This window comes from Anas acuta, chromosome 16, assembly GCF_963932015.1.
Source record: "Anas acuta chromosome 16, bAnaAcu1.1, whole genome shotgun sequence".
Taxonomy (NCBI): domain Eukaryota; kingdom Metazoa; phylum Chordata; class Aves; order Anseriformes; family Anatidae; genus Anas; species Anas acuta.
Genome location: NC_088994.1, coordinates 11,788,456 through 11,815,531, shown reverse-complemented (window position 1 = coordinate 11,815,531; position 27,076 = coordinate 11,788,456). Strand labels below are relative to the sequence as shown.

Sequence of the window (27,076 nt, the reverse complement as noted above, 5' to 3'; positions counted from 1 at the left end):
GAGACGGTGCCGGAGTCAGTGCGCAGAGCTGGGGCTGGCGGGGGCACGTGTACAAAACCGAGCTGCACAGGAAAAAGGAGGTGGAGGGAAATTTTTGAAGGACTTTTAAAATACCTTCTCCTGCAGCTAACTTGGGGCGATGTTACAATGAGGAAGTGGTAACACAGTTGTTTCAGTTAGTTTTTGTTGTGTTTTTTTTTTTTTTTTTTTTAAACCAGCATTATTGAATCTAGTCAGCATAGGTACAATAGAAACGTTGTAACTACCTGAACAATTACTAAACATATTTGTAGAATGTAACTATTTAAACATTGCAACCTTAACAGCCACCAATAGGGAATAGATACCTCTCTTGGAACAGAACCTGGTACTGAGACATTAAGGCTGAGAAGTGCTACTGGAGGTGGTTCAGTGACACCTCGAGCCATGGCTGCAGTCTCAGCACCCTACCTGGGAGATTTTAGAGGCCAAAGACTGAGAAAAGAATGGGCTCCGAGTTTTATATGCTCCTCCTCTGAAATGGTTCTCTGCACGTCCAGGCAGTGCAGAACCAAAACCCACCTATTACCGAGACTGGGAAGAACCACTGCTCTGTGTTACACCAAACAAACCTCTGCTAAATTACTGCCCATCTCCAGAAACCCCAATGTTAGCCCCTCTTTTCTCAGGCGATGGGGGGAATGGAGGGGGAAAAAAAAAGATTCTAGCCGTTATGGTCTTGAGGCAAGTAGAAAATGGTGCTGTGAGGTCTACCTACCTATGTAGGGAGTGTGAAACAAGCACATCTGAGAGGTGGAAAATGATTTCATCTCAGCGAGCATTAATTCTGAAACTGCGGTGCTGCTGCTGTATGTTGACATCATTAACTACTTTATTACGCTGGAAAGAAAGTCTCACAAAGCTAAGAATAACAACTCATTTTAGCACCATGAGTGGGTGGACTCCTCTCCCCAGCCCCTCAGCTCAGGCACAGACGGGCAGAAGGAAACCTGAGGGAAAGGGAAACCAAAGTGGAGAGCCCAGGGCATGCACACAGGTTCCACGGAGCTGCCAGAGCTCAAATCCCACAGCAGGATTAAAGCCTTACAATCCCAGCAGAGAACACACACACATCTTGACAATCTCTTTGTCTGCAGAGGGCAGTGTCTCATGTTTGCATTTTAAATGGCTGAAATCTTAAACCTAAATTATTTATTAATGGATTAAAAATTTCCTCTTCTACATGAAAGGAACATTTAAACAGACTCACAGGAAGAACTGAACAAAAACGGATGCTAAAAACTATGGGCTCTGTTCCTGTAGTGGAGAAGACAAGAAGGGGACTAAGAAGGTATTCCTCTTCCCCAGATGTAGTGTTAATTCCCACATCAACATACATGAGGGGCTATGAACCCAGCTGGGGCTTTGGCCACCCGTATAAAGCTATGCACAATAATCAAGTCTATTATTCTGTATAAAGAATAAGGAAACCTCTCGTAATGTCTTATTGCAAGGAAGCAATAAAGGACGTGCAGCGCCCTTCAGTGTTGCAGCCTTGGTTCAAATATGTGCCTGAAGCATAGCGGTCACCTTACACTGCAGATTTGGTAATAAACACGCAATTCCAAAGTGTGCTAGGAAGCAGAGGCACGCAGCAGCAGTGCTGGAATGATCAGACCCAGTCGGGCTGTGCTGGCTCACCTATTGCTCTGATACCTGTAAGCAGACACTGTGTGATTTAAAGCACAGAAGACAATTCCAGGATTTCCATTTGTTCTGCACTACTATAATTAGAGCTTCCGGCTCCTGGTTTACACTAAGAACAGCGGCGAGGACTGCAAGGTGGAAGAGGCTCAGATCAGATGGGGCAGACTGGGAGAAAGGCTGGTGAGAAAGCTCAGTAGTTCTGGAGACAGGTAGGTGTGTTCTTCCATTACCTGCACTGCATCACCTGCTTCCACACGGGCATAATGTTTGTAGACTGTGTGTATGTGAAATACAGCTTTTATTGCGCTGCAGCATTTTAACTCCACTTCCTCTGCTCAGCAGCAAATTATTAGATTCACCACAAAAAAGGGGGGGCTAAGTGCGGCGGCAACTGATACATTACACAATAGCTAATACACATCCATTAAATATAGCCATTTCCTCTCCTTTCTTCTAAAACTTTCAGCCTAAGAGGTTTTTGCAGTATCTTGATCGTGTTGGCTGCCCTTTATCAATAGCTATAGCCAAAACTAGCGACAGGTGCAGAGCTTTCCACATGGCACTTTTCCCTTCCCCTGTGCCACCCATGTTTAGATCCCACAGCTTCAGCTTGTAAAACTGCAGCTATCTTCTTCATATAAATGCACAGGAAGTCCAAGGAACAGACTGCCAACGAGCAGATGAGAAAATTAAAAAAAGATCTGTGACACTAATCAATCATGCCAGGATTATACAGTGCATCTAAATGGAGATTTTAAGGGAACAGAACTGGAGTACTTCTGCAGATGAGCATATCCTAAATTTTATTAAAAAAAAATTACTTTGAATGAAGCAACTTCCATTGGAGAGACCTATGTTTTATTAACACATCTTAAGATTTTCTGTTTCTTTCTTTAAAGATAATAGAATGGGGAGGAAAAAAAAAAAAAAGCTGATATAAATATAATTCACATTCGGGTCACTAACTTTCATGATTATAGCTCCAAACACCAAGCCTTTAAAAAGGAGAAAAACAACCACCCAAAATTCACAGTGCTCTGCAGCAGAACTTCCTCCTGTTACCTACGTTACCTTTTATCAGTGTAAGCCACATACATTTGGTGGAGCTGTAGTCAGAAAGTATCCCAAGGAAGTAAAAAACATCGTCAGCTAACAACTTTTCTATGATCAGTTTCCAGGAAGAAGTATGCAGGGAGAACGCCATACATTTATACAGAAATATGTATGTCCCTCTCCTACAGTAAATATCCATTTCAGTTTTCTGTACATCCAGCATTTGTGGCATGGATCTTAGATATAAGTGTGAAACAAGTCAGAATTTAAAAGACATACTAGTAAAGCAAGGATATTACAACCTGATTTGCTCTGTAATCCATATATGCATAAAAGTAGCATATGCTTGTATAGATTTGGGTAATTAGCATTCTGTTTCAAAACCCACTGTGCTTTGTACACTATAAACATGGTAATTGTCACTTTATCTCCCAATCTACACTGTGATTTCAATTATAACACAACAAAGGGACTGCTCATGAGAACTGAATGGAGAGGGCAAATCGCACCCCTCGTAATAATAGTAACAACCCTATGTTAATTATTGTTTGTTTGTGTTTTTTCAAAAGGTATTTGTTGATTTATTACAAACATCTCTTACAGTCTGATGAAAAAAGAAAATGTATTGGGTGCGGCACGAATCTTTCATTTGTAAGACTTGTCTTGAGGGAAATCAGTTTCATATTCTTTACAGGCACGTGACTTTATCAGAAAACCACAGTGCACAATTTTGGCATAATTAGCAGGACCTTCTTAAATACAGCCAGGAGAAAGCGCCGAGGGAAACAAACACATTTCACATCATTAGGAAAAGTCAGGACTGGAATGGAGGTACGGTGCCGGCCTCTGCACACAACAGCAGAAATCCTACCTATTTTTAGTTCACAATTCCAATAAGAAAACAGCTGGGAGTCTTAATGAAAATAACTTGGTGACAAATTTAATGGACTGAACACTAAAGTTACTATTTTTAAATAAAGTTCCTAATTATCTTTCGAAACAAGAAGCAATTAAGCAGCAGCGGAGCCACGACTTCACAAGAGTCTGGTAAGGCTTGGCTCCGATCAGGTTGAAACTGGGAAATGGCTCAGCCACTTCTGATCCTAAAAACTGGGTGAAGGCCAGGATTGGTTTTAGGACATTTTTTTTTATTATTATCATTATTTATTTATTTAAAATGAAAGCAATTCTGCTCTGGCCTGTCCGTGCCGGCTCTCTGGTCACCTTAGGAGGAGGCATGGCACCTCGCAGCCTCCCAGTTACCAACCTGCAGGCACCAGGAGGAGGTGGAGACAAAAACACAAACAGAGCTCCTGCTGCCTGAAGAGAGCTTGTGGAAATGATCAATGCTCTTTGCTAACGAGATGTGCGGCCCTTAGAGGAGTTCCGCTCCATGGAACAGAGGTGGACAGTGAGATGCTCCAGGGGCAGTGGCCAAGGGTCAAGGATCTCACCCTACAAAAGCACTCAGAGAGAGCACAGAGGAATTCGTAACACGGAGCATATGGGTATTTGCAAAGTTACTGAGCTATCCACATAAATCACGATAAAGTCAGTTACAATCTGACATGCTCTTCTCCAAAACTCTCTCTAAATAGTTCTTTAAAGTGCAACGTTTTAATTACTTGTTCCCTTGATAGAGCACTGTGATAATGATGAGTATATTGCACTTGTATCTCACAGAAGACAAAACTATTTCATGTTTCTTCCATACCACACACCTTAGTTTTAAAGCAAACTTTCCATTTAGCAGGATCTTAAGAGTCCGAAATGCCCATTTGGGAAATCCATCATCTGATCTGCTGAGATGGGAGGAGGGATCTCTAAGTTTGTCCTCACCGCTTCTACCAAACCATTTCACTGCACCAGGATTGTTGATGGTACTGGCATCAGTCCCATGAAGGACTGAACATCCTTCACTTGTCTGATTTCATTTAATATCTCACACTTACCAAAATCATTCAAGGGTTTTTCACTGCTATGAGCTCCTATACTGATGTTGAAGAAGGTAAAACTTGTTCTTCATGGAGCACATGCTGATGGCAGAGCTAATGAATGGACCAAAATAAAATACCAACCAGCAAACTCAAACGAATAAGGCTCACTTTGCTGTTGAGACCCAACAATACCAAAGAAAACCAGACACGCTCTTTATGAAGATACCCAAGAAAAAATAATTGCCTTGCTGGACCTAAGGCTTCACAATGCCCAACTCTTCTGATCTGCCACTGCTTTTAGAACATCAGAAATAGGTAAAATTCAGCTGAGAAGCCACAGTAGCAAACGTGGCAGATGGGGCATTCCAGTCATGGCCTTCAGCACCTTTGCAAGTATTACCAGCATTAACAGAAGCAGCAAATTAACACAATTTGCTTGCACATCACTTTTTTTTTTTTCAATTTATTTATAAAAATTGCCTAAGTTTAAGCAGTTTGTTTTTTTTTCTGTTTTTTTTTTTTTTTTTTTTTTTTAATTGCAAAGCCCCAAATCTCTCTGTAGTGATCATGCAGCACTGCCAGGCCACATGAGCAGGGCTAGATGCGGCCCCCAGGAGCCCTCCTTTGCTACACCCTCCTGCATGACCCAAGGCTCCTGCCCTCCCCCAGCTGCAACAGGCTTGCTAAAAATAGCTCTTTGCTAGCTTTTACTCAGGCTGCCGTTTACATAAGCCCTTTGGGGGCAGGGGAACCTTGCAGAGTATCCACGGAAGCCAGGAGCCTTCCCGGAGAGCTGGTGGGGCGGCAGCACACCGCGCGTGGCCAGATATCGAAAGCCTCACCTGCGTGCTGCAACTTGGCCTTATCTGCAGATATCCTTCTTGGAGACTTAGTGTATCACAATACAAATATAGTTAACGCAATTAGAGTTAAGCGTAACAATTGATTTTAACGTTTCAGATACAAAAATCAATGTATAATGTATTGCAGAGCAATCCGTTCAAAAGCACGGTTCCAAATCACAAAACCTATCAATGAGATCCTGCCTACAAAATGTTCTTAATCACACTTAAAATCAGTTCGCGTTTTGAGTTCCTTTAGGACTAAGTCACATGCTGTAAGAAATACTTCCTAAGATTAAAAACCCCTGATTTTATTTGCACTACAGGGAGTGCAACAGGCAGTATTACAATAAATAATGTTCTGTGATACATTACATCCAGCTTCAGTTTGCTAAACTTGTTCAACTAATATGAGATAATCTATTTTCTTATTTCCAGCCTGCCTCTCCTGCATTTAGGACTTTATGGCCATGTTCTCTGCATGCAAAGCACATGGTCTCAATAAACTTTGGAGCCTGCTGGTAAATTTCTACCAAATGCAATGCAGACATCTTTGTCAGGGGTCTCGAAAAGATAATAAATTCAGCAACACCTGTGAATGAGGCAAGCACCCAGACAAAAGAAATTTAAATTAAAATCCCCGGTGAAGGAATGGTTTCAGTGTATTATCGAGCCCCGGAGTTCACAGCAGAGGAAAAGAAAGCAGAGAACGGGCAAGTCAGCAACAGGGCGTGCTCCTTCACTAGGGCCACAGGGATGTATTTGCTGTATTTCAGCCCAGGGAATAATTGGGAATTGAACCCGGTGCTTTCACGTTGTACCAGCGAACGTACTGGCCTCATTTCATCCTCGTAGCAGAAATTTTCTATTGTTGTCTCCTATCTTTCAGAACTGTTACTTTTAATTCCTTTCCTTCCCCCCCCCCCCCCCCCCCCCTCAAAGCAAGTCTTTAATGAGGTCCTACAACATCAGTTTAGGTCTCAGCTTGATAAAAGTATTCTCCTAATTGTCATCTTCTAATCTTGAAGTGTTCCTCTTTCAGCAGCAGCACAGCAGGAGCGATAAGCGCTCCCACAAAAACACCCAGCCCACGCTCCCGAAGCTGTGGTGTTTGCTGGCGGCGCGCAGCACAAATGGCAGACGCCGAGGCCGGCAGCCACCCGCTCACAGCGGCAAGACAACTATGAAACCCTGACGGTGCTGGCACAGCTGCATCCCAACGGTGCCTCCTGTGCTGTCAGTGTGGGCCAGGAGCCTCTCAGCAAAGCCCCGCGGGCTGCGTGCCGCCCAGGTAAGGCGGCGGTGGTGCACGGACCCCGCGCTCCTGCTCGTCCCCTCCCGCACTTACCCACAGTGTGCCCGGCGCCTGTGGATTTCCCCCTGCAGGATCCCCAGCGAAGGCGGCTCCAGCCCCTCTGGCAGCCTTCTCCTCGCTGCTTCTGCAGCAGATCGAGTTGCCTGAGCGAACCACGGCCCAAACTAAGCTGCAGTCAGGGCCTTTTCTGTCTGCACAAAGGCTGGTAGCAAAGGCATGTGATAAAAGGGGTGACTGAAATTAGTCCTGAGGAACTAACAGTGTGATTTTAGCGCTTGCTTTGATGATTCTCAGGACTCGACTGCTATGCCTTTTTGCCACCCCAGTAATCCAACCCCCCTGTACAATTCTCCAGTCTGATGCTAGCAGTTCAAGATGTTGCTTGCTCTGTCTTTCAATATAGTAATTCAAATTTTACTAAAACTGAGCACATTTTTACAATTCAAGGTTAAAACTTCAGGAGACAGACAAATGTAATATGCCCCGAGTGCACGACCACCTTACAGAGTTGACATAACTGCAACTCCCCCTCTAATTACCACTGCTTAACCTCAGCAATTCATTCTAACCCTATACTGACCGCTACGTCTCTTCACAACACACAGGCGATTTGAGGATCACTGTGGATGCAATGCTCTACCAGGGAGCCACCATTTTACTGGATCAAATTTACTTCAGGTATGTGCAATTTTTGGAGAAACGAGATTAGAGAAGTTTCACCTGCAGCAAATAGAGATATTTTAGGGTCAGTTCAATACATACAAAACTTTGCCACACTTCCCTTGCCAGAACAAGGCTGTTCTGTGTCTAGTGAAAATAAAATTAAAAAACAAAAGCAGCAGAGCAACACCATGCATGAGGTCCATGCGTAGGGAAGCCAAACCAAAGAAACCTGTGCCCTCGTAAGACCCGAAGCTCTTCCCATTGCCTTTGTGCACATGAGGAACCTGCAGCAAACCCACCCGGTGGTCGCTTACTATCTGTCAGCTTGCCCCTAGCAGCTTGGTACAGTGTCCACTGATATCACCTCAATCCACGCACGCACAGCATGGCTTAAAGGGTGAGAGGCTTTTGGACAGGACACCACCGAATGCACACGATCACCAGTGTCTGAACCCAGCTGCTACTGAATTAACTCACAGGCTAAACTCCACTTACTTCAGGGCAGCTCCTGTAAGGACGGGTCTAGGCTACTGAATTTGTCCCTATCTTTACTATTATGAAACAAAATGGAACTGGTGCAGTAATGCTGTGTTACAAGCCATGGTTAATGACCTTGCGTAACAATGCAACATACTGATTTCATGAATAAATTGTATCGTGTCGAGTCTATACTAACACAGATTAACCACTCTAAATGGGTTGCATATTTAGTCAGGACTTTGAATGCATAAATCAAGCTTTGTTTGACAAGAGTTAAAGAAGCGTTTGGACAACGCTCTTAGACATGATCTGATTTTTTGTATTTCTTTTGGGGGGGTGGTCCTTTGGGGACCCAGCGGTTGGACTTGACGATCCTTGTGGGTCCCTTCCAACTCAGATATTCTGTGATTCTATGATATCGGTCATTTTAATTAAGTGCAAAAGGACTTACGAAGCCTCAGAACGTAACAAATAATCACCAACATTACACGTCACCATCTGACCCCAACCCCCAAAAAGCCTATGAATTAATGACCATATGAAAAGGATTTCAAAGTCCACCTTGATTAAAAGTCAGAAACCTCACTTTACAAGAGGGGAACTTTTAAACTATTTTGTACAACTAACCCCAAATGAATTTAGCTTCAGGCATAAACAGGTATACGTATCATACACTAACAAGGTGCTTGCTGTTACACAGTTAACTGTATTTCACTAATTTTCATTTTATTACAAACTTATGCCTATCAACCAGAGAACAATACAATATTCACAAGATCTCTTCCAAAAGCCTTAGCGGACAATAGATTCATTTTTCCACATATTTCTATCATATTCTCTCACACACTATTAATGTCACAACAAAAACTTTGAGGATGGGAGAAGGATGAGGAATGGGAAGCCTGTTGCCATCAAGATGCAGAAATCCTTACAAGTTCAGCTAACAGAAGGTTTTGGCTTCTATTCCATCTCCTTGTGTTTGCATTTTGACTCTTCCCCTTCATCCACAAAAAAATGTGCTGCATTGGGTTCTGTACGTTTGCAGAACACAGGGCCACAGGAACAAAACAGAAGCACGGACAGGTATCAGATACACACTGCCTAAAAGGTTCAGGTACTACTGAACCAAACCAACAAAAGCTATTACAAAAACGTGCATCTGATGTTTGCTTTCAAAAAGCTCAAGATAATTTTACTTTCTTTGTTTGAACTTTGCTTTCTACTTACGATCACAGAGAAAGCCTATTTTACTGACAATTTTTGTAAAATACAATGTTAAAAGCCATGCCAAAGTTTTAGAAATATGCTTGAGCAAATGCATGCCTAATCTGAGTAAATACTGTTACTAAAACACAGAAACAGCTGTTGCATGAGCAAATGCTCCATTTGCATGTGAAAGCAAATGCAGCACACAGTGGAAATGGAAGTTCATTTCTCAGAAATCAGGCATCTATGAAGACTCGCAGGATGGCTTATCCTCAACTCTTGCAGGCACGAGCAAGTGATATGCTTAAAACAGAAGGCAAAGCACCACAATCTGGCTGCCGGACTGGGTCAGGAAAGAGTTCTGGCCCAGCCTTTGCATGCCGCTCTCTGATCAGGCCTTCCCTGCCCTCAGCTGAAGGCTAATCCCTAAAATTTCCAACAAGACATGGAAAGGAAGTTGCATCTGCAGCAAAAAGCCAGAAAGGAACTGACACGTTAACAGATGTGTGGAACAAAGGACAAATAAATGTGGCAAATGAATGAACGTGACGGGTGCGGGGGGTAAAAGTGGTGGAGTGAAAGTGGAGACAGCAGTCAGATTCCCGAAGCAGAGTAATTCCCTTTCAGAATAATTCAGAACGATGTGGTGGTCTTCACACACACCTCAGATGCCTGTGGTTTATCTTCTTAAACTGGACGTGAGGAAAAATATTCTGTATTGTGAGGGTGGTCAACCACTGAACCAGGCTCCACAGTGGTTGATGCCCCATGTCCATCAGTGTGCAAGGCATGTGGACAATGCCCCTGTTTAACTTTCGGTCAGCCCTGAACAAGTCAGGCAGCTGGACTAGATTGTCTTTGAAGGTCCCTTCCAACTGAACTGTTCCCTTCTATTCCACTCACATTTTGGACTTGTAAAAAGGTCTTTCTGCCATTACGGCTCATTAACTTTAACATTTTCATTTGAGTGCTCCTAATTCTGAATACTCAAGCAAGCTACTCCAGGACACCTTTTGTTTTATCTTGCTTCATACTGTGATGTAATTTATTTTAGAGACAGAGAAGTTTATCTGGGGTTGAGTGTAGGTTGAAATTACGAATTTATGATTAGCTGTGACAACAGTGGGAACATGTGTTGGATTCATAATCCATTTATTGGCTAAATTTAGGTAATCTGGTTTTCACAGCACTTGCCAGCAGGCACATCCCTGCTACCAACAGGCAGCAAGGAAGGGCAGACACTTGGAGTAGTTAGGAATAATTCAGGCTACTTATATATTTGGACTCATTTTGTTGGTCCTGACTTCAGTGAAGTCATGCAAGCACAGGAGTGACTGTGCTTCCTGTTGTCTACAGCAACCTCCGTGTGCACCTAATGACCCCATGAACTGGGGAGAAAATATAACCCAGGGTTTATTTACTTTTACCTGAAATGTAGCTTCGTTTAAAACATAAACCTCTGGTACTTCAGGATAAAGAAGAATAGAGACAAGGCCCTAATTCAATGATCTCTAAGTGCTCTGGAACAAAAGCAAGGTGGTTTTATGATTAAGTGAACGGATAAGCAATGAGGTGATCTGGGTCTGGTCTTTGGCTTGCCAAAGAATTCACACAGCAGTAGGCAAGCTCGTCAGCTTTAAATCAGCAAAAGGAGACATGAATGTTAGTCTTCCACACAGGAATGTTTAACAATATAATTGCTAATGCCCATAAGAAGCTTGTGTATGCCAGGAATATAGGCCGGGGAAATTCCTGTCCTGTCAAATGCGAGTACTCAGCACAGCTCACAGACCTGGAGGAGACAAGAGGAACTGCTCTGCCAGAATTACACTAATTAGAAAAAGCAAAAAGAAAGAAAAAGTAATAAATAATATGAATAAGAAACTAGACTAACAGTACCACTGATAAATCAGCTGCTATTTAAAAAGGTAAGACTTTCAGCAAATGCACTTTACTGTATGATCTCCGAAAGGAACTTCATCACAAAGAGAAATCAACAAGGAAGAAAATCATTAAGTACTCAGATTGGGGCTCTTAATTGCTCTTATAACTCAGCGAACCCAGAAGTGAAACCGTAAATCCTAATAAAAATATAAAGAATTTACAACCCCTAACACAGCAGATATTAAGAAAACAGCACGTCCACATCTGCTGATCCTTTAGCAGCTCTGCACAGCAGTCAGCTAAGAGCTGCACTCTCCCCCTTTCTTTGATAAGTATTTTAAAAACAAACATCTTCAAAAATCCTTCTCATAAAGCCCTTCTGGAGCAGCCTGGCACAGTTTCAAGCTATCAGAGTGGCTCTGCTGGTGCTGAAGTTCGAGAAATCCAACTCACTGCACCTACACCACAACCTCCCTGGGCTTTCTCCTTCCCCGAAATGGCAGGCAGTGGGAGAAAACACGGCGAGGCTTTCAAGCAGGAAATAGCGTGAGAATAGGCTCCCTCATGCTACTTCCAGCCCTTCCTGATAGCGGAGGGTGTGAAATGGGCTGCAAATACTGTCTCTCACATTATTTCCTTTTCCACCCCAGCCAAAACCAGGAAGCGTCAGCTGGGAGATATGCAGAGAAAGCAGAGCAGAAAATGAAGCAAAAATCATACTGGTGGCCAAGGAACCGAGCTGAGCCAAGGCTAGATAAAACAAAAAATCAAGTATTTGTGGGCGCTTCCTAATAGTAACAAGACTAGAGAAAAACACTAGGAGGCTTAGGTACCCAGGCTTTGCTTTTGATTTGCTACAAAGCTGATCCAGAGGCTACTGACATCAACTTGGACTTACAAGACTGTGCTTGTATCCTCCAAGCCTTCATGCCACCAATAACCCATTTGTATGAAAGAGATCCTACTTATTCCAGCTACTCTGCAGTGTATTTGTGAGGCTTTAAGAACAGAGATCCACAAACGAAAACCAAGGTAGAAGTATTAGCAGCATCAACACTTCAAAGAGATCATGTGTGTTTATACTTGACAGGACGCAGAGATTTGACATGCAGGATTTGGCACATCACAGTGGAAACGGCTCCTAGGTTCCCAATCTTAAGTAGTATATTCTGAATAAAATGAAATCCTGCACCTGCAGGAAAGAAATGTGAAGGATGGTAAATCACTCATCGCCATTTGGGATTTTCTATATTCTAGACACTTCTGCATTCTTCTGTTTATTATTAGCCAAAAGGAGTATCACATGGCTGCTCCAGTTAAAACATTCATTCTCTTCTATATACATCCCCAAAATATGCGGGAGCAATCAAATCTGCTCTCCTCTCAGGTACTGCCCTCTCCTCACAGCTAAAACAATTCTCTACAGAGAGAAGCTGGTGACAGCCTCCCAGACCTTGCTGTCCTAGAAGCAGAATTGGAACTAATTACTTCATAAATGGAGCTAAGAAAGGGAAAGAGCCTCCTTTCCTTTCTCCCAGGACTGTGAAATATGCTCCGGCAGGAAGTACAGTAAAGCTCAGGATGAGCAGAGGCAGCTACCCTTCAACACCAACAGGGCTCCTCTGAAGTGACGCTTCCATTTAGTCAGTAAGCCTGAGGAGGAAGGGCAGGATACCAGCAGGGCTCTCCAACAGATGAGGTTACCGGCCCAGCCTCCCAGCTTTACACCTCTGAAGCTCACCAGTAAGATTAAATGAAAAGCTTGAAGCTGGTACCTGGAGCTTTTTTCAGGTCTTCTGCTCTGAGCCGAGGCCAGGAGTTTGGGGGAGCAGTGACAGAAGCGCACAGACGGGGTTAACGGGAGCTTCTGCTGGGGAGGCACCGAGAAACTTCAGCAAGTCAGCACAAAGAAGTGCAGCCTTTAAAGGTACTTCTCAGGAACAGGTGACAGATACCACTGCTAGACTCCTCGTACCTACGTTAGCGTTACGTAGCTAAAACACGTTTGGACGAGAATTATCTTCGTTCCCACTCTCCTAGGAAGGACAAGTAGCCCGAAGTGGCATTTTTCCTGTGTTCATCTACAAGAATTTGTGACAAACCAACTTGTTTGCTTTCCTCAGCACAAGCTCTGCAAGAGTTTAAGTCTCCATTTCCTCAGTATCTTTCTTTTCAAGATGCTTCAACATCCTGAAGCTGCGCCATAGGTTAACAAGTCCCTAGCTCTAGGAGGACCTGATGTTGGACTGAGTTCCCACATGGAGAGCCAGCTCCTATCCATGAAAAGCACAACTGTAAAAGCAGCAGCATCAAGCATGAAGGAGCGGGGTCAATCCTCACACCTCTCCCCAGCACTCAGTACCTGACTACCGCACTGTTAACAAAGATGGAAGCGAGAGGAGCGAGGGGAGTTTGGGGCCATTTCCCAAAAGCTGCCAGAAGGGATGCAGGTGCTGCAGCCTGGCCGAACAGGGAACACCACCAGCCCTGCCACGGCTCTTCCCTGCCGATGGATGACAGAAACCAGCCCCGAAATGCTCACATAGCCTTAAAGAAGCTTTGCATGTATTTCATTCCAGTTTGGCAGAAGCAGAAATGAATTTCATTTTGATATTAACATTCCTGAAAGCCTACCAAAGCCCTGTGCAATATGCACTCTTTACTATCCTAAAAGGGATAAAATTAATTTGTACGTTTGGAACAAACTATTTGCAGTGCACTTTGCAAAGCTTCCTATATATAACCGTATAAATCACAAGAGTGATATTTTTTTTTAAATGTAGAATGTGAAATGACTCCATAGCAAGACAAGCTTTACACCAAGCAACCCACACTTAAAAAAAAAAAAAAAGGAATACAAAAAATTAAAAACAGCAATAAAAAAACGCTGTTTAGAATTTTAAAGCAGTTCTCCAAACTAAGACTCCATTAATACTTAACAATTTATTCTACTTTTAATAGCAAGAAAGGATTTTTTTTTTTTGAAGCTGAACTGGTCTTGAAAGAGAAAAGACACTTTTCTGCTTTCCATTTTAAGTAAGCTTTTCTTGTTTTAAACACGGATCTTCAAAAGTGAAAAATGTTTAGGACGCAGGACTCTTCTCTGAAAGAGCTGACATCTCCAACACTTCAGTGTGCTCAACTTTCTCTTTTAATTCCTGTTAGCTCTAATGAGAGCAGCTTGCACGTTAAAATTAAAAATCTTTACTTGAAAACCTCAGCAGCATTTTGTGTTCTGCCTCTGCTGCATTTTTTTAGAATGTGCTCACTGGGTTAATTTTGAAGTATCAATCATGTCAGATTTCCACGCAAACATTTTGCCATTTAAGAGCTCCTGATTTGCATATTCTGTTATTAAAAACAATACCAGGGCACGATCAAAAGCGACAGAAAGGACAAGAACTGCCAGTACTAACAGTTAGAAAGGTTCTTCCATAAGGAAACTGCCATACACTTTACAACCAAACTGAACATTTAAGAACCATGGTCTATTTTTAGGAGACAGCGATGGTATCTCAGAAAAAAAAATCAGTAATTTGTCAGCAATGTATAAGGTTTATTTTTGGTTCCGCAGCCCATGATGTAAAATTCAGTGTTCCACTAGATGGAGCAGGACGGTAAAACCATCAGAAAGGCCATTCCTCTTGCTGACCCATGAAAAAGTCAATGTCCAGCAATCAGGGAGGATAGCAATTTTAGCTTTCTTCTGTACAATCACAGCAGAACAAAATTTCATCCTCTTCCAAAAAAAGAGCAACACACAAAAGAAATCATAGTGCTCTGCAATACTTGTGCCTTCCAGTCACAGAAAATGACTACTAACAAGCACTAGACAGAAACACTAACAGATAACCAAACAACATCAGAAACAAAACTATTTTTAACAGTTTCTATCAGCTTTACGCTATAAAAGACAGAATTTAGCGGACAATTGCCAGAAAACTTTTTTTTTTTTTGTAGCAACTGAACTTTCAAAAAGATCCATGCCGAATGATCAAACATTAGTCACCTAATGCAAGACATCGCTGCACATCAAACACTAGAAACAATGGCAAAACTTCAAAGAGCCTTCGAGAGACCTGGAGCTGTGCAAGTCATAGTAAAATCATCTCCCTGGTCTCTTTTCAAACAGAGCTAATTGTTGATTTACCTTTAAGTCTATCTAAACAAACAACAACAAAAAGAACCTTACAAATTTTATTTCATCAAACGTTCTCTACGAGACTCAGCAAAGGCAGACAAACCACAGTCCTCCATTATGCGAAATGAGAAGCTTGCACTTCCTTGACCATTAAAACTTATTGCAGCTTCTCCAGAAGAAACAGAGTCTAAACTAATAAAGAGCAGTCTTAACCTTTAATATTCCAAATTTAAGTCCTACAATTCTTGAGCCTACATAATGAAAGTACCAATTGTCACAATTACAACAAACATCTTGCAATAAAAAAAAAAATCAGAACCATACCTTATTGCGATATGTGATAAATAGCTGCAAACATGCAGCAGTCTCTCTCATGACAATACTAATTATCACAGCAGTATAAATAGCAGAGGGGAATGAATCATTCTCTGATATGTGCAGAAGGTACACAAGCAGAAATCTTGGTGACTGATCACAGGCTGCTGCCTGTGATTGTTGCTGCCCTCTCTTTGTTTTCAGACAAATAAACTGCACTAAACTCAAAAGCTGCAAACATGGGCACGTTTCACACCATCATAGTTTCCAACTTATTAAAACTTGCTCAGTATCTGAAGTTGACTGTCATTTAGAAAGAAACTGGTGTAAGAGGAAGAAGCGGGAAATTTGCTGTCAGCCTGTGCTAGGACCACCTGAAAGTATCGGTGAGGTTTCCAATACCAATATTATTGTCTAACTGAACGCAACTTCCCCCACCTCTGAATGGCTGATTAACAGCAACTCATTCCATAGTGTACCCTCTTCTTTTCCAAGGCATGGAAAACTAAGCATCAGGACTATCCAAACCACTGTTATTAACATCCAATATCACTGTCAGCATACAGCAGAATAGAAACGATACTTACTACTGTGCACAGTCAATCAGCTGATATTCATTAGACCTCTCATAGCAGGCTTTCACACCTTCGTCTTGCCAAAGCGTTTTTGTATGTTCATAAAATTCCTGAAAGAATAAAAAAAATACTATCAGCAAAAAAAGGATTCTATACTAAGAAGCAGCAAATAGGAATATATCGTTAGCACGGTAAGAAATGGTAAAGGGCAACAATTTAACAAAAAACATTAAACATCTTTGTAGAAGCTGTGTATGAGTTCTGTTCTGTTGGCTTTCTTAGTGTCTTGACTTTGTAACGCTTTAAAACACTTAAAGAATTGCTTCTTGATCATCTTGTCCCAGTCCAACTGTATTTGGAAGTCCTGGAAGAAGGGCTAACTTTTCATTAATGACAATTCTGTAGGCATTTTTAGTAATCAATACTATTTGATAACACTCTTTAGCTCACTGATATGATGTTTATTTGTCTGTCAACGTTTTTTTCTTCATTGAAACACTATTTCTTAGTAATTCTTCCATAAAGGCAGCAAATTATGAATAGGTTTTACGTAATTTTCCATCTTCCAAGTTAGTGGGGATTTCTGGGGACTATACAGACACCTTTATCTTAGTGCTTGTATCAACGGATTTGTTCTTCCGCAGTGTAACAGCATACTGAGCTTCAGAAAAAATACACTGATGCGAAACCAGATCATGTTTTGATGGTTTTAACCTTAAAAATTACAAACCAAGTGCAATGTCTTAGGTTTGCTGAAGCTGTAACCTAAGTACAAAACACAACCAGAAGTCCGTCCTTCATTGCATATAAAAGATGCCCTTTGGCTCTAATGGGGTGTGTGTTATAATTAATTATATTTCTGGCTATCAAAGAACTTTGAATAGACTTAGAAAGAACACCAGGATCTTTGTAACTTAAATACACGCACCACTGGATGCATTACTTTTATCAATGACCATGGACTTTTCCTGGGTGTATCTCAGAGCTTTTCAAGTGTTTGGGACTAAATGCTTTAATTCTGGTTTTTAATGGACTCTGTTCCCCTATTCCAACTCAGTTTTTCTGCACCCAGGAGAGCACACAACCTTTAAAGTAGTTGCTGTATACATTCTGCCACCCCCACCCTTGCCCCTTTTCTTTGTATTAGGGGTGTGTTATAGAAAAAGGATTTATTATTTTTTAAATAACCATTTTACTGCTTCAAGGTCCCTCCATTAACTCCAACTAGCTTTGGAATCATTCCCTCTCTTGGGATATCGGTGTCTTACATTCTTTTACTATCAGCGTGACACAAAGAAAGGAGTCCTCCTTTCCTACCAGGATATTGACTACCACCTGAACAGTATCTCAACAGAAGATGCTTTGAAGGGCACCTTCAAGACAAGTAATGGCATCTTAAAAGTAAATTCAGTGCTGTGGATTTTGAAGCCAATCTCAGTTTTGGCAGGTAGAAGATGCATATGTGATCGTGTGATCACACAGTTGTGAATACCAATGATGGAAACAACCTATCAAATAATAAAATTGATCTTGTTTTCATTGCTATTGAACGAACGTGCACACACACACAAAGAATATTAAGTGCATACTATTCATCTAAAAAAGATCTTTATGGTAAATTTTTCTTCCTACTTCTTTTAAAGACAATACAAACTTCATACATGATATTAGATGTATCTTTATGGTTTGTTCCCTGCTTTTATAAGTTGTTCACGAGCAATAAGAAAACCTGAATTTCTTTCATATGTAGGTAAGCTTTTACATGATTTTAACTATCAAGAGATTGTACAAATATTTATTGTTAAAGGAAGATAAATTGCAATATTAATTCCTGTCCTCAGTTCTCTTCCTCCCACTGCTGAAATGTTCATTGGACGCGTTCATTTTGAAGGTTTCCTATTTTTTGGCAGTTGGGGAGACTGGCAAGTACCTTCAATCTTCAACTGTATCACAGCATTGAGACAAAAATATCTTTCCTAAGTAAAAAATGAGCAGGAAGAGAAAGTCAGGAAGAGAGAGGATACTATCTGGAATCTCACCATATTTGAACCAAAACTATTTTGGGGTGGCTTCATTTATTTATTTTTAAAACTAACAGCAAAAAAACTAATACAGAACCTCTCATGACTTGTTTAACTTATTACTACAAAGTTGGGAAATTGTCTTAATTGAAAAATTGAATTGGCAATTGTATTTTGTTGTTGTTGTTGTTGAAACAGCAGCTGATTCAGATGGACATAAACCATCTAAATTTCCAACTTATCAAGATAACTTACACCAGACCTCAGACAGTTAATTGAACTATTTGGCAGACACATGGTTCTAAAATAGATATCTACTTCAAACTGGGGTCAGCATCTGCCAAGCCAATTATCTCCAAATATACCCCAAAACACTCTCTTCATCCTGCATTGCAGTCAGTAAACAAATAACTAGGCAAAGATAAGTTTATAAAAAAATGTAATAAAGCATAATAATTCTTCATCAGCTACAAATGTATATTGAAAGTGAAAGGACACATTGTGTTAATGAAACAAGATCACGGCACAGTAAAACTCTCTTGGCAGTAGAAAGAAGACGAACTTAACCTTTTGCATCCCCTTTCCCTTCCATTATGGTTCTCCCTCCTCTTGGGCTTTTGTCCATCTCTTCTAACAACCTTTCTCATACCTGACTCTGGTCTCCTCAATGAGCCCGTTTGAAATTCACCAATATACATGCAGAAGTGTAATATTGCCTGGAGTGTTCACATTTTACTACATATTACTTATTTAGTTGATAATTTCCTGGATTGTTCAGTACGATAAGCTGAGAGAGTATCCCGATGTTCTCCTCACTCTGAGTCCTCTTATTAGAAAGTTTCTTCCCAAGCTTGGATGCCTCCTCATTCTGCAGTCATTTGCTGATAGGCTTCTCCTGTGCCTCTTCTCCACCATCGTTCTTACATATTATTTAAAAATAGCCATAATCAGTTTGTCCTCCCACATTAAACCCAGACTTCCTCACTTTCCAGTAGCCACTCTTGAATTTTGCTATATCTACCCAGGCTGACATTAAGAAAAAGGCAAGAACACAACATGAAAATGTTCAGATCTTATATTGATTGGCTGAAATATCTTACTATCACACAGTTTTTAATGACCTATCAGTCTGTAGGAAGATGAACCTTCTAGCCATCATGAAAATGAGGCACAAAGTCCTTCCTCACTCAACTACAATATTCCAGCACAGAACTGAAATAAAGCAATTATTTTAAGCAGCTTATCAACTCCGTCATACCTCGTGGAAAAAAAAAAACATTTCGAGTAGTTTCTGCAATCAGACTCTTAAGTGGGATGAAAAGTAAATCCAGTTCCTGGCCCTAGCATAAACACATTGATAATAAAAAGCCCAAGATTTAGTTTGACAGAACTGTTACATACTGTTCAGCAGAGTCCTCCCTGTGTTTTAAGAACAGTTCTGAACTTCCCAGAAAGTATCTGGATAACAATAATCAATGTTTTTGCCTTGTTAGGTCAAATTAGCAATAAAATACTTAATAGTGCCTTTATGGCTGTCCCGCTGATCTGAGCTATAATCAGCAGTACTTATGCAATCCTTTCAATATGGTTGTTAACTGTCCATGTGGGCTGGAAAAAGAATTCAAGTCCACATTCTTTGAACTTTTTATTAGCATTTCAAAATCTGGATCTACGAAAGTAATGAGTAATGGATTATTATACCAAGAAGTACTTTTTTTTTTTTTTTTCTTTTTTTCTTTTTTTCTTTTTAACTACATGACTTGTGACAGCCAAATATGAAGATCCCTTGTTAAACAACCTTTTGTCTTTGGGCCACACCAAATCTGTCTTTACACAATTAGGGACTGATGCCGACCCAACTTACACAACTGCAAACAGGGAATGTAGGTGTTCATCAGTGAAAAGTTTGAACCAAGCTTAGAAAGTTCAACTCGTGCTTTATTACAAGCTTAGTTATACTAGAATGAGTGACTTTGGAATTAAGGCATATTAGCTAGTCACAAAAAAAATAAAAAATAAAAAAAAATTCCCCCTGTCCTCCCACCCCCAAAAATACACCTACACTAACCACAATTCTGTAATAATATTTAAGAAAAAGAATAACATACGAAACCCTCAGCATCCCCTTTGAGTCATGGTATGTAGCCTGGGGTAACTCTCCGGGAAGACAAGCAAAACCACAAGATTTGTTATGCATTTAGGTGGAAAAGGGGCTTCAGAGGCCACCAGAAAAATCAAGTCAGTAACAGTTTTTTTGTTTTTGTTTTTTTTTTTTTTTTGAGTTAAACAGGTCTAATTTGTATGAGTTCTCTAAAAATAATGAGTTAGGAAACAAATTAACCGAAAGTAGCAGGCAAATTTCCTGAAAAGAAATAGCCAGAAAACTAGTCCTTACATGTCTGCTTCTTGTTTCCATAACACTGATTCATTTGCTGGCACATCCTAATATAACAGACTCTACAGCAGCATCAACACAGGTTTCTCTTGCACTAATAATGGAACTCCTAATAAAACAGCTAAAATAAACAAATAATACTAAATAACATTTTGGTTTGAGATGATACTCCACTTTAAACAGGAATGAAACATTAGGTTCAAAACAATCCACAGTATTTGAAAAGTGTGGTCCTATTATCCATTCTTGCCTTATGTGTACTTAAAACCCAAAAAATATTCAAGTTATGTCATTTTCCATTTTAAAAAAAGCTGCAGTTACACAATACACACCCAAGATCCTGTTTAAACTATAGCTGAAGCTGTGTAAAGCAACAAAAGTCAACATAACTGATGACAGGCAGCATGGCATCACCAAGCAAAGTGAGAATTGAATTCTTCCCAAGACTTTACACTCTTCAAAGTGCTAACATTACCCGAAAGAGAAAAATCCTTGTGCAGAACACTTAGGGAAAATTATGCCAACGTTACACGCATATGAACGTAACACTCAGGGTTTGACTTTGAATGAGTACAAACTGCACAGGGGCGTAGTTTGAATTCTGGGCACAATCCCTACATGCTTCTGTGAAACTATAAAATCTTGGAGAAAATCCACCATCTGGATAAACCTTCTCTGGTCTGACTTAGATAACTCAAATATGAAGGACCTTGACTTGCCGATTGTAGGAAGCCTTGTCCCTCACCATGCCATAACACTACAGAGCTTTAGCAGTCACAGTCATGTGAAAAGAAATGTGTTTAAGTATTAACGTTTTGTTTAGCAGAAGACACCTTCTCCACCTGCTGAATGTTTCCCAATACAATGAATAAACAGGTAACAATTGAGTATTGCCTGTATTCACTTACAGGAATGCAATCAGGCCTCTGGAGGAGAAAGATAAATAAAAACAACAACCCATGAGCAGAAATCATCATGTAAAAGGGATTCTTGTAAAACAGTATTTCGGTCGCAGAAAGCTCTAACCACCATCCAGGGTTCTGCGGAGTCTAATTGAGTTAAAATCCTACTTGTTTTAGAAAATTTCAACAAGTTGAGTAAGTGACAGCAGGTAAACAGCAGTTTTATTAGAAGTCAACCAGAGAAAGTGTTAAAGAACTTGGAGGTTGAGTGTTTTGGTTGTTAAAAAAATTAATCCTCAAGAGACAAGCTCCAGGCCTGGGAAAAAATAAGGAACCAAGATCGGCTTTTGAGAGACATTCTAAAAGGATAAAATATTAGTAGAAAATGAAAGAGAAAAACTGGACATACTGTCTACATGGTTTTGTTCCCTCCAAATATATAAATACTCAAGAGACTTTTAAAAAATGTTTATGAAGCAATGTTTTATAGGCATTAGGATGTTGGCAGGGAAAAAACATTGGCACAGTAACTGCAACTATGACACCATGTTCACAGGAGCCCTAGCATGGACGTGCAACGGTACCTTTTCTTTGTAAAACCATAATGTAGGGCGGATCTGTCAGCAGATAGCTTATTTACTAATTCCAGCAAAAGTCGGTGCCACTGAAAAAACAACACTACCTACTAAAAGGTGTGTACAGCCATTACACAATGTTGTGGTTAAAACTGGGATTCAATTCCTGGGCAAAGTTCAGTGTCCCATGGAGTTGTGCATTTCATAATAAGAGTTTTAAATAGGTCATCCACTTACAAGCCTAATGACTAAAGGTCAAACTAAATCAGATTCTAACTGTAAAATTGTGTCTTTTTACAAACATGCTCAGTACGGTGGGGGCACACGATCTCTGCTTTTGGGACGGACAGGCAGCAGTGCTGCGTTCCCCTAATGACCTGTATTAGGGTACCATGGGGTCACGGGGTGGCACAGCAGCACGGGGCATTCCCAGACAAACTGCACAGGTTGATTTTCTCCTTCCAGGATAGGTAAATACACAGCAAATTGATTTATTTTTTACTGCTCATATCCGAAATCAAGCGATTACTATTGACTGTAAGGCTACTCAGTGAAGGAAGCCAACGGTGTCTTGTCATTCTCCCCGTGTTTGGGCAGGGATCCTACAACGTGTTAAATTTGTCAAATCAGACAGTTTAATAAGGCACTTACTTGAATAGGGAAACATCTGCATTCCTAATGGTGTGAACAAGTGTTAATTATTGCTTGCTATTTTAGGGAAAACATGCCGATGATATCACAAAGGAAACGCATACCTACAAATAGTTGAAGATATTCTCCAGTTACTGGCACATGTCCAGAGGCGAATACAAAACTCTTTGGGAGAGGCCAGAGTACTCAGCATTTCCCATAACTGAGTCAGAAATACTTTCAGCAAGGATTCAGCCTCATTATCGATAGTTTTTTGTGTTTAGAAAGAAGAACAAGGCTAAAATATTTTGGGCGTCTGCTTACGTTATCTCCACATTTCTAGTAGTACAAACGAAACCGGATGTTGCTGCAAGAAGGGATAATGGGAAGGGAATTTTATTTAAGAAATTCCTGTCAAGCTTGAACTTTCATTTTTTCCCTCTGTTACGTTTCAAGAGGCCCCAGTATTTGCGAAATGTACCGACACGTGATTCTATACCCATTATATCCCACGGCGCCTTTGGTTAAGAGGCTCCAGCAGTGTATCATCATCACACCATCTCCCTTTTATTTTTACTTTCACGAGATATTTCATCACCACAGAAGCTTAAGCTGTTGATACTGGAACACTGCTCGGATTTAATTCTTTCATACAGCTCCCATTTAAAAACCCATCGCTCTCGTTAGGGAGGAGGAACTCACTCTTGGGAGAGCACCAGGATGGAAGGTCGGCAGGCGTGGGCTGCCCATTTGTCAAGACTGCGCTGGAATTTTAAACCAAGTAATCAATACTCCTCTGCTTCTTCGGAATATACTTACACGTGGACAGAAGGTAATTCATTAATGAATTAAACCTACTACTAGCATAAAAGGCTCAGGAAAAAGTCGTCTATACCACTTCAGCTCTCTCTTGGGGCAGCAGAGAGCTGTGACAGAGGCATTGCAACCAAGAGCTATTTTTACAGACCTCTGGCTAGGAAGGAAGGTTTAATAAAACTCTGAGAATTTCCTTTGAGCCTTAAATTAGGGTTTGGAAAATGTCTTTGATACTACGTCATTTCGTTGCTTTTTGTGTAATGAATATATAATAAACTTAAATAGTCAAATCAAATGGCTTTATTGCCTTATGCAACTGAGAACAACGCCACCACGAGTAACACGTTGAACATGGGATCACGCTGCAAGTTTGCTGTCCCCTTTTGGGTTGGAAACACAAGACCAATTTTTGACAGAAATGTCCACCAACAGAAAAGTGTAGAAGTTGACTTAGGATAAGAAGGAACTCTCTCTTAAGACAAATCCCAAGGAACGATCACTGATTACCATACAACCTTTCTGAAGAACCAGAATCTGTATTTATAGAAGTATTCATAGACTCCAAATGCTGTTTACGTGAGGAGATCAGGCTTGCATACATTTACAAGAGATTAATCAAAACTTCTGTTTACTTTCTAGGATTTATTTATTTATTTTAAAAGAGTAAAAGCTATCCAATTTTCCTGACAGCTTAAGAAGTCTTGATTTTTATTGGAACATTGAAAAAATGTCCTAGGATAATAAAATATCTTAAAGTTACATAGCTGATATGCAAGGAAGGTTACAAGTAAAACAAAAAATGAAACGTGCTTTTGTAAAAGTCCAGGTCAGGAATATTTCTATGCTTTCAGTAGCATCAAAGACAACAGTCGTTCAATACATGCACAAAAAAATGCACATGCTTTACTACACTGTACAATGTCTTGTGTAAGTACCTAAATTACACCCTGAACTTAGTATTTATTTTTTAGAGGAGTGCCATTAGAATTACTGAAAATTATCATTTGAGCAGCCTTGACTCCAAGAGTTCTACCTACTTTGTAGGATAGTCCGGCTGTGTGCTTAAAAAGGATTATTTGTAAACAGAAACTATTTTAATTCTCATTTATATCCTTCACCTCGTATTTCAAATAAATGAAGTGTTTGTTTGTTTCTGAATCCAACCGAAATACCTGAAGGAAGGCAATGATGAACACCAACAATAAGATCACGAAAAAGAAAAGGCCAAAGCTACTCTCAGTTGGAGATGCTTTCATTGGTCCTACCAAGCAGAAAAGAGAAAATCTGGAAAGCTGGAACGTGTAACCTCCACAAAGGCAAGCTGAAAACCCTGATGATCTGGTGGTTTTCTGAAAAGCAGGACTCTACTGGAAGCGATGTGTACCTTTATAAAGCACGACACTCCTGGCAGCAACAGATGTGTGCAGGATCAGAACAGAGTCATGCATGCAGGGCTGCCTCCACAGTGCACACACCTTCATGGCCAGACAAGCTCTCACCAACCTCCACTTGAGCTTCACAGGGTGAAAGGCCTGCGCTTGTGGATCTGTCTCGAGATCTGGGGCCTGACGTTGTGATTCTTTAAATTCCATCCTAACTTCATAAGCTAAGGGCACATACCCTGCAGCTCTGCTCCATATAAAAGTCTCCCTGCTGGGAAATCACTGATGACTGTATGTAAAAAGGTAACTGAACAACTTTTCCATCCTACAATATATTGCATTTGGTACTGGAACGATAAAAACAACTTCTAAGTTTAGCACTGAGGGATGTGTAAAAACAGCAACAAATACGCGACAGAATCAAAATGTAAGATGGATTACAATACTTTCCCACTTTTCTCATTAGCTACTTTCATGCTTGTCTGAGCTTATCCTTGACTTATCTGACACAGTGTAAATTAAATTAAAATCCCAAATTCATGGCTTTTAGAAGCACGTTTACCACCACATTTCCTAGTCTTTGAACACAACAGAAATTTGATGCCCAAAGGTGTTTTTTGTTGTATGCCCAAAAGGCATATCCAAGGGTGATTTGCACATTTACTATGTTGCTGTCTTAACAGACTATCACAGAAAACCTTGCCAAGCCACTGCCATGCCAACCAGGCTCACAGGTGAAACTTTATTTCATCTATGTGTACACCAGTATTTTGTGATAGTCTCTTACTGTGATTAAAACCAGAAAATGCTTAAGAATTTCTATATTAAATTTATGCCTATTTCCTGTTTAATTCAGCTGACAGCTCTTCTCTTTCAACATAAATTGAATTAATCTGTTCTTGTACTTTAAGACTGCTTTGAGGAAAACAAAGGAGATGTATCAAGAGAAATTAAGTCATGATTTCTTCAAATGAATTTCTAAATGTGAACTTATGAACCTACAAACATGGTATGGTGGGAATTTACTTGATAAAAATACAAACGCAGAAGAAAGCATTAGCGTTTACTTCGAATGCTAATCAAATAAGTTAATAATAAAGCAAAAGAGTGTTTGTTTTTTAATTTTTGTACGATAAAATGGCTACACTACAGAAACGATCTGCAGATAATATCACCTGACAGTCCTGGAATGTATATTCTCCAATTTAAGGAAATACTTTATCAGATTTCAACTGAACTACATAAACACCCCAGCTGAAACACTGCAGAATTCAAAGGACACGTTTCTTTAATTTTCTAGCCAATAATACCTTCATCTCATGAACAAAACTGAAGCGTACCCATTTTCACTGCAGTTAGAAATTGCTTTATTAAAGGCAAGGAAATTTGGATGATCAAAAGGTGGCAAAAGTAATTTCTGCAGATGCTGCCACATTTAACAACAAAATCAGGTATAGCAGAAAGAACTGCAGCAAAGAAACCAAGCGATTAATCGCTATATAGAAACCAAGGCTTATTATTAAAACTGCTTAGCTCTTCTATTTAATATCTTTTCTGTTCATAGAAGTCGGAAGGGAGACTTTTATTTTTTAAATACATAGGTATTCATAATTTAGGCTATATTTAAAGTCCAAGTGCTGTAATATTACTGTTCTTCAGAATGACCACCCTAAATTTGTATGTATTCCTAATCAGTGTTTTGACTTTCTGGAAAACTTTAGCAGTCAAAAAAAAAAAGTAACACAAATACATATACATACATTTATTTAAATAGCTTTACATTTAGGTGTAAAAAGAAAGATCTTCGCATATTAATGGCAGTGTTTCTAATCATACAATTTACTAAAGAATTGTTAATTTATTTTTTTTTTAAATCAAATTCTCCTTGATAGTGAAAAAAGCTCCCCATAAATTATGGATGCTTGTACAAAAATACCGAAGCTTTATTGATTCATAGACCAAAAGGAACAGGAGCAGTAAAACCTGTTAGTGGAAGTGGTTTGTGCTGAATTCACCTAGGGGCTGCTACCAGACAGGCATCCCTGAGCTCTCCTCTCCACCACACGCCCTAAGCAGCTCAGTTAAAGCAGCCACGTGAGAGCACTGGGGAAAACTCCTGCACATCCGACCAGTCACCATTCCAAGCAACGGCCACTGTGCAACTGCTGTCAAAGAGATGGCCACCAGGAATTTGTTCGTGAACCTAAAAACTAAGTTCTGTAATAACATTTGCTTTTTTTTTTTTTTTTTTTTTTTTT

The 27,076-nt window shown here is 40.3% G+C and overlaps 1 protein-coding gene and 1 long non-coding RNA gene across 4 annotated transcripts in view; one reads left to right on the top strand and one right to left on the bottom strand.

Annotated features, from left to right (window-relative positions):
• GNAS (GNAS complex locus) overlaps positions 1-27,076 on the bottom strand; it is a 150,312-nt gene that overhangs the window by 24,960 nt on the left and 98,276 nt on the right. For all 3 annotated transcript variants that reach the window (XM_068700071.1, XM_068700072.1, XM_068700073.1), the window contains exon 5: positions 16,110-16,207. In XM_068700071.1, coding sequence (XP_068556172.1) covers positions 16,110-16,207 — 98 coding nt within the window. The remainder of the gene's footprint in view (positions 1-16,109; positions 16,208-27,076) is intronic.
• Positions 1,621-25,923, top strand: LOC137865224 (uncharacterized). The gene is made up of 5 exons (XR_011101838.1): positions 1,621-1,895; positions 6,561-6,809; positions 7,439-7,511; positions 22,708-23,452; positions 24,615-25,923. It is a non-coding gene; the product is annotated as an uncharacterized lncRNA (long non-coding RNA).